Consider the following 18,998-nt stretch of genomic DNA (forward strand, 5'->3'; position numbering starts at 1 on the left):
GATCAAGTAGGATTTATCCCAGGAATGCAAAGATTCTTCAATATATGCAATTTAATCAATGTGATACACCATATTAGCAAACTGAAGGATAAAAACCATATGATCAGTGCAATATATGCAGAAAAAGCTTTTGACAAAATTCAACACCCATTTATGATAAAAACTCTCCAGAAAGTGGGCATAGAGGGAACCTACCTCAACATAATAAAGGCCATATATGACAAACCCACAGCAAACATCATTCTCAATGGCGAAAAACTGAAAGCATTTCCTCTAAGATCAGGAACAAGACAAGGATGTCCACTCTCACCATTATTGTTCAACATAGTTTTGGAAGTCCTAGCCATGGCAATCAGAGAAGAAAAAGAAATAAAAGGAATACAAATTGGAAAAGAAGAAGTCAAACTGTCACTGTTTGCAGGTGACATGATACTATACATAGAGAATCCTAAAGATGCCACCAGGAAACTACTAGAGCTAATCAATGAATTTGGTAAAGTTGCAGGATACAAAATTAATGCACAGAAGTCTCTTGCATTCCTATACACTAATGATGAAAAATCTGAAAGAGAGATTAAGGAAACACTCCCATTTACCATAAAAACAAAAAGAATAAAATACCTAGGAATAAACCTACCTAGGGAGACAAAAGACCTGTATACAGAAAACTATAAGACACTGATAAAATAAATTAAAGATGATACCAACAGATGGAGAGATATACCATGTTCTTGGATTGGAAGAATCAATATTGTGAAAATGACTATACTACCCAAAGCAATCTACAGATTCAACGCAATCCGTATCAAATTACCAATGGCATTTTTTACAGAACTAGAACAACAAATCTTAAAATTTGAATGGAGACACAAAAGACCCCAAATAGCCAAAACAGTCTTGAGGGAAAAAGCAGAGCTGGAGGAATCAGACTCCCTGACTTCAGACTATACTACAAAGCTTCAGTAATCAAGAAAATATGGTACTGGCAGAAAAACAGAAATATAGATCAATGGAACAAGATAGAAAGCCCAGAGATAAACCCACACACCTATGGTCAATTAATCTATGACAAGGGAGGCAAGGATATACAGTGGAGGAAAGAGAGTCTCTTCAATAAGTGGTGCTGGGAAAACTGGACAGCTACATGTAAAAGAATGAAATTACTGGGCTTCCCTGGTGGCGCAGTGGTTGAGAGTCTGCCTGCCGATGCAGGGGACACGGGTTCGTGCCCCGGTCCGGGAAGATCCCACATGCCGCGGAGCAGCTAGGCCCATGAGCCATGGCTGCTGAGCCTGTGCATCCGGAGCCTGTGCTCCGCAACGGGAGAGGCACAACAGTGAGAGGCCTGTGTACCGCAAAAAAAAAAAAAAAAATGACACATGCACCCCAATGTTCACTGCAGCACTATTTACAATAGCCAGGTCATGGAAGCAACCTAAATGCCCATTGACAGATGAATGGATAAAGAAGGTGTGGTACATATATACAATGGAATATTACTCAGCCATAAAAAGGAACGAAACTGGGTCATTTGTAGAGTCATGGATGGATCTACAGACTGTCATACAGAGTGAAGTAAGCTGGAAAAAGAAAAACAAATATTATATATTAACGCATATATGTGGAACCTAGAAAAATGGTAGAGATGAACCAGTTTGCAGGGCAGAAATTGAGACACAGATGTAGAGAACAAACGTACGGACACCAAGAGGGCAAAGCAGCAGGGGTGGGGTGGTGGTGGTGGTGTAATGAATTGGGAGATTGGGATTGACATGTATACACTGATGTGTATAAAATGGATGACTAATAAGGACCTGCTGTATAAAAAAAATAAATTAAAAAAAATTTACACAGGAAAGGGTTAAATTAAAATCTTCATAATCAGAATGGGGGAAAGGTAGCTGTGTCAGGATTGATTTAATATTTTCCCCAGTGTTCTGGGACATGCATAAAGTAAAACCGGATTATTATGTGTCTGAATTTGACTTCCATTTGAATTTTCAGTTAAGAGTCTGATACAGTATCTTTACACACTGGTTTGGCAGATCCAGTGGGTGAATGTCATCTATTAAAAGTCAGGCAGACAAGATAATTTCCTGCTCATCAGAGAAGTTCAATACATGATCATTAAATATTTCCATGACTTTCTATAGTACTGATACTAAAATTAAAATAAACTGCCTTTCAATAAAAGTCAAGGTAAGGGCTTCCCTGGTGGCGCAGTGGTTGAGAGTCCGCCTGACGATGCAGGGGACACGGGTTCGTGCCCCGGTCCGGGAAGATCCCACATGCCGCGGAGAGGCTGGGCCCATGAGCCATGGCCGCTGAGCCTGCGCGTCCGGAGCCTGTGCTCCGCAATGGGAGAGGCCACAACAGTGAGAGGCCCGCGTACCGCCAAAAAAAAAAGTCAAGGTAAGTTAGCAGAACAAACACAATGCTGACACAGATTTCTTTTTTCAAAGAAGCTGATACAATTTCATAGGCTCATAATTTCAAAGGCTCATAATTTCAGTTGCAAAAAACAAAGTCCTCTGTAGCACAAAATACAGTAACAAAGGCTGTATTTCAAGAATATGACTTGGATCGTAACCCGGAAAGAACTCTTCTCTCCACCCCTGCCTCCAGTGACAAACCAAATTACTAAACTTTAGGGAAGTAAAACTATGTATGAATACATTTTTATTAATCAACTTACTCAAACCTTAGGTGATCAGTAGTTATAAAACAAATCACAAAATTTCAGTGAAGATGTATTGCCACTCAGCACTGACTTAAATTTATATAATTTTTAAAACATTTTTAAAACTGCTTTTAAAAATATTATCATACTTGACTATCCTATCAACTCTTTGAGGCAGGTAAAGTAAGATGAAGTGCCTGAAATTCTGAAAGTCAAAATGACTTACATAGAAACTATGTAAATTACCAGTGCTAATAACAATAGTATAATTAAGGCCTACAGAATCTAGCGTGCTTTCCACCAAGCCACTGTATCAGATTGAAAAAAAATTCTTCTTTTATAATATTTCTTTTATTCAATGGTATTGACACAAAAGGAATGCTTCTCAAATCTGTATTCCACACAGAAGCTGGAAGTGACTGCTCATAAGACAGATGACAGAATAAAAAACAGAGCCCCAAAAGGGTACAGACAAAAAAGATGAAATTTCATCATGATAAATGTAAAATGGGTCCAAAAATTATTGCTTAGGTATATAATAGGGAAAAGTTAGCTTAAGCCTTTCTTCAAAACCATTAAAAAAAAAAAGCATTTATCAAGTGCCTCTTATATGAAAGCAGCTACGCTGGAACAGCAAATAGGACACTCTATCCTCAAATCATTCCTAATCTAAAGGAATATGATGGACACCTATGGGCTCAGCAGCCATTTATATGCACAGTGTTAAGATAATTATACTTTATTCTCTTTAAAAGAAACCAAAAAAAGCTATGAGAAGCCACAGCCTCCTAGCATTAGGTGCCAAGTGCAGCAGGGAAAGTGTGCCAAATTCTAGTAATACTGTTTAAGGAGGAGCCTGACAAGCTATGGTAGGTTTAGAAGACTGACTATGCTTGTCGGTGGTGTGGAATCTATGTCTGATGAGGAAAGGTTATGAGAATTGGGGGATGTTTAGATTAATGGCTAAGTCCAGGCATGACTGACATATTCAAATGTTCTGAGGGCTGTCAACAGAAGAGGGAGGTGGCCGACTTGCTCTGTGGGAGTTGTGTTGCTCCAAAAAGTAATAGCTTGATAGGAGGAAGAATTTCCCAGGACCCAGAGCTGATTAACAAGGGAGGTTTTCATTCAAGTTGTGGTCATACGAACATACATCTGGATTGTAATGGAAGAGACTCATTTATTTAGTAAGTTATATCAGATGATGACTAAGGTAGATCAATAACAGGTCAAGTTATTTAAGTAGATCAATAACAAATTTAGATACATGTAAGTAAAGAGCTTAACTAGGATATTAAAAACAAAAACCTAAAAGGTGCTTCTTAGTGGGTAAGAATAATAGCAATTTTTTTTACAGTTTTATTAAGAAGCATTATAAATATGAAATAAGGATTATAAAATAACAATACATTTTTATCATAAATTATTTGAATGATTAGAATCAAGAAATTTCCCTAAGTAGTAGGTTTATCACATTAATACACTTTATTAGATAAAGTTTTATTATTGTACACACTGACTGAATTTTTATTTCATGATAAAAGTTAGGAAAGTTAACTGGGGATTATTAGATTAGACATTTATTAAAAATATGTATAAAAACTAAATTAAACTTGATATTGCAAGTGAAAATACTCCTTTTGGAAATAAAGACATACACGTAAAGGCAAACAGTAAACATTCAAAAGTTTGCCAACTAGAGTTTTTCATATGTTTTGGGCATGTTGAATATATAGAATACATATGTATGTATATACACATACACTGATATACATTTCTATATCATTGAGCTGTGCCTTTCTTCTCAGCCTCACATTTTCTTCCTAAAAATGATTACTGTGGCCTTCATGGTCTATCACTAATTAAAATATGCAGTACGGGAGTTCGCTGATGGTCCAGTGGTGAAGAGTCTGCCTTCCCATGCAGGGGACGCGGGTTCGATCCCTGATTGGGGAACTGGGATCCCACATGCTGCAGGTAAACTAATCCCGCGCGCCAGAACTACTGAGCTCGTGTGCCTCAACTAGAGAAGAGAAAACTCGCATGCCACAACTGGAGAGAAGTCTGTGCACCGCAATAAAAGATCCCGCGTGCCACCACTAAGACCTGACGCAGCCATAACAATAAATAAATGAATAAAATAAAATAAAGTAAAATAAAATATGCAGTAATGAAACTGGGGTTCCAAAAGAGAAGGGGGCATATTTTGCTGCAATATTCATTAATGGTGATGGTTTTCTTTCCACGTGTTATTACCTTGTGGGTGTCCCTTGTTTAGTCCCTTTGGTGGCAAAGTTTAGTCCTATAAAGACTGACAGTTATGTTTAGAGTCCCTTATGACTGGAAGGCACAGTTATTATCTTGCAGAAATGAAGCACAACTAATAATTCTTTGAAACAGTGGGCCCAGAGTAGAGATTGGTTGGGAAATCAGATATCCTAAGTAGTATAGGTTTATCAGTAACCTTTAAGCTCCCAAAGAATGACATATGGTTCTGCAGAAGGCAATGTACTATTAACTCATGGAACACTGACTGATCACCTGGTCAAACCCGCTACCTTCAAGAAACACAAATTCTACTTGAAGACTTATTTCTCTTCTTGAAGATCTCCATGGATAAACATTACATGACCTCAGTAAGAAGCGTTTATCTGAGCATTTCACAAATCCATCCTCGTCTTTTAATCCATGTTCTATTTCTGCCTCTTAATCAGTCATGAACATGAGTAATTCACTTTTAGTTCATACTGAAAATAATAATTCGCTCCTTAGCCTTCTTTCTTTAAAGTTTAAAACCCCTAATTTCCTTAATAATGTGCATTTCTTTAATCATGCTCATCCTTTTCTGAATTTTCTCATTTCTCCCCATTTTTGGGCAAGTGTATGTTTTTATTTCTTTGCATGCTATTAAAATGGGACATAATTATCTTAACAAAGGCAAAATGCATGAAAATATATTAAGAGGATTACTCTCTAGCCTATACATGTCACATGCTTTTCAATACAACCAAATATATTTCCTTTCTTCAATTATCACTTAAAGCCAGCTTGTAGTCGGCTATCACCCTCAAGGGGCTTCTATCTAGCTAATCACCTCCCCTTATTCTCCCCACCCATTATCTGTTTCCGACATCACCATCATGGCATCTTAGTAACTTGCATTCGATGAAGAACCTCCCCCAAAGCATCTTCTGTTAAACAGTCAAATTACACTGTTTCAGCAAACTCAACACCAAAGTGCTAACACTTTTCAAAATGTCATTTTCAAAGTATTCATCTATTCAGTGAAAAATGACATGTGAATTGTGTCTAGCATGGCTAGACATCTAGTTCTCAGATAAGGTGAATAATGTATTTTCATAATTTTGTTTACAGCATAAGCTTCAAGATTTTGAGACTCATTATCTAGTCATGAGTTTATTTACTGCTCTATTATAGCTAATTCAATTAATGAAGATATAATACAATATTAAATATTGAGTTTCCCTAAAGAAATAATAAAAGCATACCACTGAGAGCCTCCAAGAGGATGTATGTAAGCAAGTACATATACCAAAATAGTACACCTTTAGATAGAATGGAATGATCCAGCTTTTCTTCTATGGCAACAGTAATATCAAGATCAGTGGACTACAGAAAGATTGCATTAGAAGGTTCTAGCAGTAGTAGCACTTATAACACAAGGGTTGAACAAAATTAATAGCTTTTAATTTATTATGTCAGTTATAATTAATGTGTATATTTTCAAACACTTTTCATGTAAATTCTTCTGATTTATAAAAAGTAATAATAGAAACACTAAGTTTGCTAGAAACTGGAAAAAGACTAGACATTTTCCTGATTAAAAAAAGAATGACTCTGGTAAAAAAAAGAAACATGAATTTGCCATTACTGACTTTAAATATCAGCCTAAAGGTCTAGATGTGTCTATAATTAGATTTTGTAGTACGTTCCCTTTCATGAAACCTTTTTTACTTAAAAGGAATTAGGTCAGATTTTTACAAAGGCAATAAGAGTATCTATGACAGACTTATTCAAATTCTCCATTGTTCCATTAAAATATGCCTTTTTTTTTTTTTTTTTTTTATAAATTTATTTATTTATTTTTGGCTGCATCGGGTCTTTGTTGCTGCACACAGGATTTCTTTAGTTGTGGTGAGCGGGGGCTACTCTTTGTTGCGGTGAATGGGTTTCTCATTGCTGTGGCTTCTCTTGTTGCGGAGCACGGGCTCAGCTGCTCCGCGGCATGTGGGATCTTCCCGGACCAGGGCTCGAACCCGCGTGCCCTGCATTGGCAGGCGGACTCTGAACCACTGCGCCACCAGGGAAGGCCAAAATATGCCCTTTTGCCTTCTTACAGCTAGTGCTGAATAACAGAGCGGCTAAGCTTCCTGACTATTATTGGCAATAAGTCATATCTATTGAGATTCAAAATAGAGATAAAATATACTTCATTCATTCATTCATTATTCAGGGCTTATGCTAGGTACTGGGGTGGGAGTTGGGGGTCAGAATTTAAAAGGCAAAAGTGCATGCTCCAGATTTTCAGACTGGTAGGGAGATAAGACATATACTCAAGTAACTATTAAGTGGTATCAGGAAAGAGAAAAAGAATACTATGATAATTCAGAGAAGGTATGTGAACAAATTTAGTCCTTAACCCAGTGTATTTGTAAGTTAAAAATGCATCTTTGTAGAGCAGAAACTAATAGAACAATGTAAAGCAATTATACTCCAATAAAGGTATTAAAAAATGTGCCTTTCAGGAGTTTCTAAGTGACATTAATAAACAGACTTACTTTCCAAAACAGCAGACTTTATAAATTCAGTGGTTAAGATGTCTACCTCAAACTCAACCTATCAATTCTAGCCTTGATTTAATTTAGAATTCTGCTTTCCTTTCTGTCCAACATAATTATTTTTAAGGACAGAATGGGAAAAACAGTCTTGACTGGGGTCAATTACATCAATTTTCTTTAAAGATTTAAAAAGATGCATAGTTTTCACAATAAATGCTGGAGAGGGTGTGGAGAAAAGGGAACCCTCTTGCACTGTTGGTGGGAATGTAAATTGATACAGCCACTATGGAGGACAGTATGGAGGTTCCTAAAAAACTAAAAATAGAACTACCATACGACCCAGCAATCCCACTACTGGGCATATACCCTGAGAAAACCATAATTCAAAAGGAGTCATGGACCATAACGTTCATTGCAGCTCTATTTACAATAGCCAGGAGATGGAAGCAACCTAAGTGTTCACCGACAGGTGCATGGATAAAGAAAATGTGGCACATATGTACAATGGAATATTACTCAGCCATAAAAAGAAATGAAATTGAGTTATTTGTAGTGAGGTGGATGGACCTAGAGTCTGTCATACAGAGTGAAGTAAGTCAGAAAGAGAAAAACAAATACCATATGCTAACACATATATATGGAATCTAAAAAAAAAGGTTCTGAAGAACCTAGGGGCAAGACAGGAATAAAGACGCAGATGTAGAGAATGGACTTGAGGACACGGGGAGGGGGAAGGGTAAGCTGGGACGAAGTGAGAGAGTGGCATGGACTTATATATACTACCAAACGTAAAATAGATAGCTAGTGGGAAGCAGCCGCATAGCACAGGGAGATCAGCTCAGTGCTTTGTGACCACCTACAGGGGTGGGATAGGGAGGGTGGGAGGGAGACACAAGAGGGAGGAGATATGAGGATATGTGTATATGTATACCTGATTCACTTTGTTATAAAGCAGAAACTAACACACCATTGTAAAGCAATTATATTCCAATAAAGATGTTAAAAAAATAAAATGATGCATAGTTTTCAAATATATATATATGTCTTCTGATTATAAAAGTAAAACAAATTCAGTGTTACAAATCCAGACAAAAAAGGAGGTAAGGGGCTTCCCTGGTGGTGCAGTGGTTGAGAGTCCGCCTGCCGATGCAGGGGACGCGGTTTTGTGCCCCGGTCCGGGAAGATCCCACATGCCACGGAGCGGCTGGGCCCGTGAGCCATGGCCGCTGAGCCTGTGCATCCGGAGCCTGTGCTCTGCAACGGGAGAGGCCGCAACAGTGAGAGGCCCGCATACCGCCAAAAAAAAAGGAGGTAAAAAACTAAATCTCCTCCATCCAGAGATAAAACTGTTAATTTTATCAGGTTAAATAGAAAATACATGAAATTTAATGAACATATTATCTTATAATGAATATTCTGCACTTAATTCAAGGGAACAAATCTGTTCATCATGTACTCACGACTATATTCTTGTGAAATCTAACATATGCATACATGTCATACAGTATCACAAAAAAAATTTGAGTGTAATGCTATGAACAAACAGAGTTGTAAACTAAAACTGTTCCACCAGAATGTTGTACAGCTGCTAAAGTTGAAACTATACCAGAATAATAAAAAATTCTGGCTCAGGACACTCGACAAAATTGCTCAAAACCCTAATGAAGGAATGTTAGTATATTAAAAGTGCAAAGTATCCAAAGAAAGATTACTCTGGACAACTGGGATTTATAGGCAAAGCAATAAACACTGAAAAGAGGGAATCCCAGCAGGATGGTACAGAGCAGAGGTTTCCAAATCTTCCTTCTCAGCACCCTTTGTATCTCAGTAATTTTTTAGTGGTGCCTCAAGGCCAAAGGAAATAGCTAACAATTCTGTTAATTACATGGTTAGGTCCAAACAATTTAATAAATATATATATATCCTAACAATTTAGTGGCCATTAAAAAATACTCATATATTGAAAGAAATAGATTTTTACTTCATTCTTAAACAACCACAATTACTTACTAATGGGATGTGTACATCTGACAGGCACTACGCAACTTCTCAAATCTTGTAATCAGAACGGCACTGCCACCCTCATTTCCTGTTCCACACTTATTACTGTGCGGAATGATGTCCCCTCCTTCCCCCAAAAGATATTCATGTGTGAATTCCTGGAAACTGTGAATATGTTTCCATACCTGACAAAAAGGATTAAGGCTGCAGATGGAATTAAGGTTGCTAATCAGCTGATTTTAAAATTGGGAGATTATCCTGGATTACCTGGGTAGACCCAATGTAATCACAAGGATCCTTAAAAGTAGAAGAAGGAGGCAGACTATGAAGTTCAGAGGAAGATGTTACCTTGGAAGGAAGGAACAATGCAATATGAGATGCAATATAAGAAGGACTTGACCTGCTGTTGCCAGCTTTACAGATGGATGCAGGGAGCCACGAGCCACGGAATGTGGACAGCCTCTAGAAGTTAGAGAAGGCAACGAAACAAATTCTTCCCTAGTGTCTGCCCACATTTTGATTTTAGCCTCGGGAGACTCGAGTTGGACTTCTAACTTACAGAAATATATGATAATAAATTGGTGTTTTTTTAAGCCACTATGTTTGTGGTAGCTTATTAACAGCAGCCATAGAAAGACTAATATAGACCCCCAAATGATACTAATAACAATTAAAAACAACTGCAGCTATAAAGGTTTCAGGTCAATTAGATGAGCTAGTAATAAGTAAACTGCCTATATTATACTCCTTGGCTAGACTCACCAAGAAAAAAAGAGAGCAGACTCAAATAAATAAAATCAGACATAAAAGAGATGTTGCAACTGATACCACAGAAACACAAAGGACAAGAGACTACTATGATATAATTATATGCCAACAAAATAGACAACCTAGAAGAAATGTATAAATTTCTAGAAATATACAACCTACAAAGCCTGAATTGCAATGAAATAGAAAACTTGTACAGATCAGTTACTAGGAGGAGATTGGATCAGTAATCAAAAACCTCTCAACAAAGAAAGGTCCATGACCACAAGCCTCCACTGGTGAATTCTACCAAACTTTCAGAGGTGAACTAATACCAATCCTTTTCAAACTCTTCCAGAAAACAGAAGAGGGGGAAACTTCCAAATACATTTTACAAGGCCAGCATTATCCTGATACCAAAACCAGATAAGGATGCCACAAAAAAAGAAAATTACAGGCCAATATCCCTGATGAATACAGATGCAAAAATCCTTAACAAAATAGCAAACCAAATTCAACAATACATTAAAAGGATCATACACCATGATCAAGTGAGATTTATTCCAGGGACTCAAGGCTGGTTCAACATCTGCAAATCGGTCAATGTGATACACCACATTAACAAAATGAAGGGATAAAAATCATGTGATCATCCCAATAGAGAAAAAGCATTTGACAAAATTCAACACCCATTTATGATAAAAATGCTCAACACAGCAGGTAAAAAGGGAATGTATCTCAATGTAATAAAGGTCATATATGACAAGATCACAGTTAACATTATACTCAATGGTAAAAAGCTGAAAGCTTTTCCTCTAAGATCAGGAACAAGACAAGGATAATCACTCTCCCCACTCTTATTCAACGTGATATTCGGAAGTCCTAGTCACAGCAATTGGGCAAGAAAAAAAAGGTATCTAAACTGGGAAGAAGCAAAACTGACACTATTTGCAGATGACATATTATATACAGAAAATCCTAAAGACTCCATCAAAAAACTGTTGGGGGCTTCCCTGGTGGAGCAGTGGTTGAGAATCTGCCTGCTAATGCAGGGGACACGGGTTCGAGCCCTGGTCTGGGAGGATCCCACATGCCACGGAGCAACTAAGCCTGTGTACTACAGCTACTGAGCCTGCGCGTCTGGAGCCTGTGAGCCGCAACAAGAGAGGCCGCGATGGTGAGAGGCCCACGCACCGTGATGAAGAGTGGCCTCCGCTTGCCACAACTAGAGAAAGCCCTCGCACAGAAATGAAGACCCAACACAGCAAAAATAAATAAATTAATTAATAAAACAAAGGACTAGTCTTTAAAGAACAAAAGTTTAAAGGTCATTTGTTATCCTTTAAAAAGAAAAACTGTTGGAACTAATAAATTCAGTAAAATTGTAGGCTACAAAATCAATAGAAAAATCTTGCATTTCTCTACACTAGTAATGAACTATCTGAAAGAGAAATGAAGAAAAAAATCCCATTTACAATTATATCAAAATAATAAAATACCTAGGAATAAAATTAACCAAGGAGGTGAAAGATCTGTATATTGAAAACTTAAAGACATTAATTAAAGAAACTGAAGAAGACAAAAATAAATGGAAAGATATTCTGTGCTCATAGATTGGAAGAATTACTATTGTTAAAATGTCCATACTACCCAAAGCAATCCCTATCAAAATTCCAATGGCATTTTTCACAGAAATAGAACAAACAATCCCCAAATTTGTGTGGAACCATAAAAGACCCCGGAGAGCTAAAGCAACCTTGAGAAAGAAGAACAAAGCTGGAGGCATCACATGCCCTGATTTCAAACAATATTACAAAGCTATAGTAATTAATATAGTATAGTACTGGCATAAAAACTGAGACATAGATCAATGGAACAGAACAGAGAGCCCAGAAATAAACCTACACACTTATGGTCAATTAATTTACAACAAAAAAGCCAGGACTATGCAATGGGGAAAGGACAGACTCTTCAATAAATGATATTAGGAAAACTGGACAACCACATGCAAAAGAATGAACTTGGACCACTATCTTACACCATATGCAAAAATTAACACAAAATTGATCACAGACTTGAATGTAAGACCTGAAACCATAAAACTCCTAGAATAAAATATAGGCAGTAAGTTCCTTGACATAGGTCTTGGCAATAATTTTTTGAATCTGACACCAAAAGCGAAAGAACAAAAGTGAAAATGAACAACTGGGACTATATCAAACTAAAGAGCTTCTGCACAGCAAAGGAAACCATCAACAAATGAAAACGCAACCTACTGAATGGGAGAAAATTGCAAACCATATATCTGATAAGGGGTTAATATCCAAAATATACAAAGAACTCATACAATTCAGTACCAAAAAGCAAACAATGCAATTAAAAAATGGGCAGAAGATCTGAATACTCATTTTTCCAAAGAAGACATACAGATGGCCAACAGACACATAAAAGAAGTTCAATATCATTAATCATCAGGGAAACACAAATCAAAATCACAACGAGATATTACCTCACACGTGTCAGAATGGCTATTACCAATACGACAAGAAATAACAAGTGTTGGCACGGATGTGGAGAAAAGGGAACCCTCCTACACTGTTGGTGGGAATGTAAATTGATACAGCCACTATGGAAAACAGTATGAAGGTTCCTCAAAAAACTAAAAACAGAACTACCATATGATCCAGCAATTCCATTTCTTATCTGAAGGAACTGAAATCACTATCTCAAAAAGATATCTACACCCCCCCCCCCCGTTCACTGCAGCATTATTTACAATAGCAAAGATATGGAAACAACCTAAGTGTCCATCAGTGGATGAATGGATAAAGAAATTGTGGAATATATATGCAATAGAATATTATTCAGCCATAAAGAATGAAATCTTGCTATTTGTGACATGTTTAGATCTTGAGGATATTATGCTAAGTGAAGTAAGTCAGACAGAGAAAGACAAATATTGTATGATCTCTCTTATATATGGAATCAAAAACAAACAAACAAAAAAACCCAACAAACCAAGCTCACAGAAACAGAGAACAGACTGGTGGTTGCAAGAGGTGGGTGGGGCGGTAGGAGAAATGGTGAACTATTTGGTTTTTGTTTTTAGTTTAAATAAACTGAATAAAAAATTTTTAAAAAGGCTAAATAGAAAATAAACCTATAGGTGCTCATTCAGAGAATTTTACTGGTGTGTACTTGAAACATCATAGCTTTTTGCCTCTGTTCATGTTCATTTTCCTTCCTGTTTAACAATCATGTAATGGCTATAAACCAGATAAAAAATACTTGTATTATGCTCTGATATGATTTTTAAAAGAATATAAGCTTTTCCATGCCATATAAGCTTAGGCTAAAGATTACACATTTCCATACGCAAAATCCAATGGAAATGTTTTTAGTTATTTCTTGAGCTCTTTTTAGATGGGATGATGGTCTGATGGCTAGACAAGGGAGACCTTTTTGTATATTTAACAATTACTATGGGAAAAGTCCTACTGTCAGTGTGTATATACTTCTATAAACTGAAACTATTTATTCAAAGTTCAAAACAGTCTGTGTTCACCTGTGGTTAAAGGCAGGTGTGTGATGCTGTTCAAACAGGTCAGGGTGAACCACGTGGATGATAGTGTAGCCCCAGAAAACAGGAGGAGAAGAATTAGTTTCAGCATACCCCTGATAAAATCTGCAAACCTGAAAAGAAACAATGTTCTATTAATGCTAGATGGATTTTTAAAATACCATTTACATCAATGACACGTTTTCATTAAACAATAATTTCTTGAAAAAATTTCAATGCTTTTAAACGCAAGTTTTTTGATTTTTTTTAAACCAATACAATTTCTGTGTTTGTGATAAATGTTGCTTCGTGATAAATGCGTTCTTTTTTCTCTTACAAAACACATAAAATGTGATCTCTGTTCTGGATCTGTAAGTTACAGGATGGATTCTGAGTTTTAAATTGCCACTTTACTTTCTTTATATATATTTTCTATAATTTCCAAACATCCTATAATGAGCACATATTGCCCTAGTTTTAGAAAACAGGCTAACTTGTTGATGTAAACTTGCAAAGATGGCTCTCCCAAAATTCAAACTCACCTAGAGAACCAATACAAATGGTTACACCAGAGCCTTTGGGGTCCTATACGACCTGGTCTCTGCCTCCACTTTCCCTTTGCCTTATTATTCTCCAGCTGCACAGCCCTGTTTCTGTTTCTCCTACATGCTAAGGTTGTTTCCCACAGCAACGGTAGCTTCTGCACCTGTCCTGGAATGCTGGTACCCCCAGATCGTCAAATGACTTACTCCTGCTTATTGTTCAGGTCATTTGGGTCTCAGTTCAGGAAGGCTCTCCATGCTTGTGGAGGAAGCCCTCCCCATCCCAACTCCACACTCTATTTTCTCTATAGCATTTAACTCTATTGGAATTTCTCTTGTTTTTGCATTTATTGTTTGTCTTCCCTATCAGACTATAAGCTTTGTAAGAGCAAGAACGTAGCTCTAGAATAGTGAATTTATTCTACAAAATTTGTGTATAATGTTTCACAGCATTTTAAGTTCTCAAAAATCCTGCTTTGTCTTGAATTAACATGAAACTCCTGGTTGAGATGCTTATCGTTTATAATGACCAAAAACTTTTCCATTTGCCAACTGTTTTTCCTCATCTACTGATGAACCGTTGATTATATAAGCACAGTCCTCTTGCTGTGCCTGTACACAGCTTACTCTGTCCTTCAGAATTGTTCCTATTGTAGAAAAACTGATCCCATCCCAAATACAACATATACCATGTTTTCTCTGTTTTTTAAATTGATTTTAATTTCTACTGTAATTATATGACTTGCAATACTATCTTTCATTTTGCACTTATTTAATGTGATGTGGTTAATCATGTTTGTAAAGTGTTATCTAGACTAAAACGACTTCCTATGAGAGCTGATGCCACCTTTTGGTGGGAAAAATGGATGCACCTTTGCCTAGTGACTTTGGTTAGCTCTCTATTATGAAAGTTCACAAACAGAAAATTCTTATGTACTCTGAAAAAGGTTCCACAGCTTGATGGAAATGCCCCTCAAGAAAATCCAAATGCTTTGTTATAATTCCATGCTCACCACTTTTCTGCATGAACTTACTTGTCAGATGGGCAGATGGCCAGGTATGAGAGAATAGAAGTTTTCTGGTACAATCAGAATTGAGTGAAGTTGAACAGTGAGTAAGTTTTCCAGGGCCTGATCACACAAGAATAAACTGACTACTCTGGTCTACCAATTTTAGATATGTAGTCCTTTCAAATGGGCTTATACCATCAAAGTGTACAGTTAGGACCAAAGTATTACATTTAGTAGTAACCTTTAGTAATATAATCACAAAAAAAACACCCATATCTATAAGGAGATTCTGTTCTAGGGATCCCAAAAAGGCTGTTTTGAATATAATCTAAAAATTGATTTTAGGCTTAGGAGATACCTACAATTGATTTTGGATCCCAGAGTAAGGGCAGTACTTTTTAGAACTGCCATTTCAACAATTTAAAAACAGAAACGTCCTCATTCTAACTTTTCCATATAGTTAAAATTAAGGGTTTGTAGAACAAAATGAAGAGAAAGGAGCATTTGAGATGTCATTTCTGATACATAATGTGTCCCTCTTTGACCTATGTGGTGCTCAGAAAAGGATTTGGTAAATGATGACTCGCTATCATTGGCTTGGAGATTTAATTAGAAAAATTAGATACGATTCTTATCAAATGTGATAGGTCAATGTATTCTAGTATCAGTGTAGTGATTTCCTACCAATAGCTATGCTCCTATTCGTCAGCTTTTCGATTTTATCCTCATATTTTTCTAACTTATAAAAACCTCAGATAAAGTGATTTAGAAATTACAGTGACAATTTATTCTTTCATTAGCCCAGAAACACTAGGCAAACTGTAAGGTTTAGATATAATATTATCCTGTGTCAACTGTGTTTAAATATTTAGATAGCAAGGTGCTTCACATATCTTATTTGATCTCCCCAAATATGTAATTAGATTCTCCCATTCCTGCTAAAGTTGACTGTCCAATTTTGTTTTTGATTAAACAGGGTAAAATGATTTGGAAAGTGAAAGAATATTATCTCACTGGAAACACCAAGTTTTATAGGTAGTTACCTACATGAGTGACATTTTCATTCTTTTCTTTTTTCAGAATAAATGAGGCTTTTTCCTTCTTCTGTTTCGTTCTTAAAATGTGTTGTCATAATGGTTAAGATCAGAGGGAGTTTGATGAAACTCTAAGTCTTTATGGACATTTTTCGTCAAAATGTGGTAACTATAGCGTCATACCTGCCAAAATTGACCAGAAATAAATATCTGCTAATCAGGATACTGACTTTTCAGGGAAAGTTCTAGAGATGCTCATGAATGATTCCTTTCAATTCTTTTCTAATCTCAAAAACTATCAATTTGCCTTTATTATTGTATACTCTTTCCTTGGGTCCCATTTGTAGATGTTGCTCTCTAATAATATGGAGAAAGCCAGCTTAATTATACTGGAAATACATCTCTAGTCTCCAAAAACATTTTAGGATGGACTACTCCTGTGAAGGTTTCTTGTAGCAGCAATTCTACCTACTGCATGTGAATTTTCTTATAGCCTGAACAAGTGCCCTTATCTGACTTTTGCCTGTTTTACTTTTCCTTCAATTTTAATGTTTATCTAGGGGAGTGAAGTCTCCCTTTGGGCTTTTTTTGGTTCTGCCCACTCACATGTTTAACATAAAATATTCTCACCTTGCCATAGCTATTCCAACAACACAGCCTCCAACTATGGACCAAAATCCAATCCAGCCAGCATCTACCTGTTAAGAAAGTGGAAGACATATTTAATACAAGATTATCATATTGAAGTTTAGAAGGCATGGAAAACAATCCTCTATAATCAGTATGTTAATAGCTAAATGGCAGCAAATCTAGGAAACACTATTTAAGAAAATGAATCAAATGAAAGGATTCATGTGTGACTAATTAATACAAACTTACCTAAATAAATACATCCTTAACTTTTTATTGGAATATTTAAATCAACAAAATACTCAATGTCACAAACAGATATTTTTCAAATGTGTTCTACATGCCAGGCATTGTACCAGGAACTCTTAAACAGGCAAAGGAGAAAAGATGGTCACTGACCTAAAAAGCTTAAATACAGCCAAGATACAGGAAACTACTAGGCAATAATTAAGTGCTAAAATGTCTGGCACAAGTAAAAATGTATTAAGAGAAACACAGAAGAGTATGGGCAAGAGAGGGTTGGGGGGCAGGAAGAGAGAGAATATGGGTGGAGCACCTGGTGAAACTAGACAGAGAAAGAATTTGAGCTGGATTTCGAATGGATAGCTCACTCCACTCTTGAAGAAAACATTTCCAGCCCTGCCATTTACTAGCTTTGTGACTTTGGGCAAATTATGTCGTCTTACCTATAAAATGGACTAAATGAGAGAATCTGCATATAGAACTTCGATCAGCAGTCGACATACAGGAAGTGCTCAATAAAGGTTAGAGCTGTTATGGTTACTTGATGATGTTTCTCTATCATCTAATGTCTTGTCTCTTTCCTACCTTCATGGACAAACTTATTCAGAGCAATCTACAAATGCTGCCCATATTTCCTAATCACTCATGTATCTCTCTTTCTTTTTATTCAAAGTCCCAAAAATTATAATCATCCTCATCAGCTCACTCAGTCCCATGTAATTAATTTTTTTTCACCTTGATCTTTTGTTAGCACTTTTATGAGTTCATCAGTTTTCCATGAGAGTTCTGAAAATGCTCATTCATTCAGTTCAGCAGTATAGTCAGTTACCAGAAACCTGTACTTGTCAGAGTCTTTTTCTTTAACTCTTACTATGACTTGGCTTCTATCTCAACTACATCCCAAGTCTCAGTTTCCTCATTAGTAGAATGGGGATAGTAAGGATTTTTCTGAGAATTAAATAAGTTAATAAATGCAAAGTGCTCAAGACCTGTTAGCTGTCAATACCTGACATTCCGTGTGTCCCTAACAACATCGGTGCATTTTGTCTCCTCTTTCCCCTTCCCCCAGCCATCACACTTGCTTACTATCTTATTTCTTACTTCTGGACTCCTGTAATAGCAATATTTTTGCCCACAATTGCCAGAATAATTATCCCAATCATTCCACTCCCCTGCTCAGAAACAGTTACTGGCTTTCCTTGTAGTTATAGGGCAAAGTCCAAACTTGACCTGGCACTTGAGAGCTGCCCAAACTAAATTCTACCTTTTATTATTTTTCTACACATATTTTTCATTACAGCTGTGATAGAGCTTGTCAGCTGTCCACCAAGATATGTTATATCTTATTCTACCAGGGTACTTAGTTAGATTACATGTCCTAGCCCCTACTCAGCTACATGTGACCACATGACTAAGTTCTCATTAATGGAAGGGGAAAAAGTGAGGTGTGCCACCTCTAGGCTAGAACCTGGAAGACAGCTATATACCCCCTCCATGCTTTCTTTCCCTTTCTGCCAGCTGGAATCTGGATGGTCATCCCGCTTCACCCATGCATATAATGACAAGGTCCTAGGAGACAGAAGACCTGCAAAGTGGAAGCAACCTAGGTCTTAAATCAGTGTGAGGAAGAGAGTAGTCCCAACTGTGAACAACTGTCCTAGATTATTATGCAAACTGTCCTAGATTGCTATATGAATGAGAAACGAATTTCTTCTTAAGTATCAGAATTTGGGGATTCTTAGTCTACTCTAAG

At 36.8% G+C, this 18,998-nt stretch overlaps 1 protein-coding gene across 1 annotated transcript in view; it reads right to left on the minus strand.

The window, feature by feature from the left end:
* SLC49A4 (solute carrier family 49 member 4) overlaps positions 1 to 18,998 on the minus strand; it is a 95,964-nt gene that overhangs the window by 14,878 nt on the left and 62,088 nt on the right. Inside the window, exons 6-7 of the mRNA XM_032630778.1 lie at positions 17,003 to 17,070; positions 13,793 to 13,920 (exon numbers count right to left, since the gene is read on the minus strand). Coding sequence (XP_032486669.1) covers positions 13,793 to 13,920; positions 17,003 to 17,070 — 196 coding nt within the window. The remainder of the gene's footprint in view (positions 1 to 13,792; positions 13,921 to 17,002; positions 17,071 to 18,998) is intronic.

This window comes from Phocoena sinus, chromosome 4 (assembly GCF_008692025.1).
Source record: "Phocoena sinus isolate mPhoSin1 chromosome 4, mPhoSin1.pri, whole genome shotgun sequence".
In the NCBI taxonomy this organism is placed as follows: Eukaryota; Metazoa; Chordata; class Mammalia; order Artiodactyla; family Phocoenidae; genus Phocoena; species Phocoena sinus.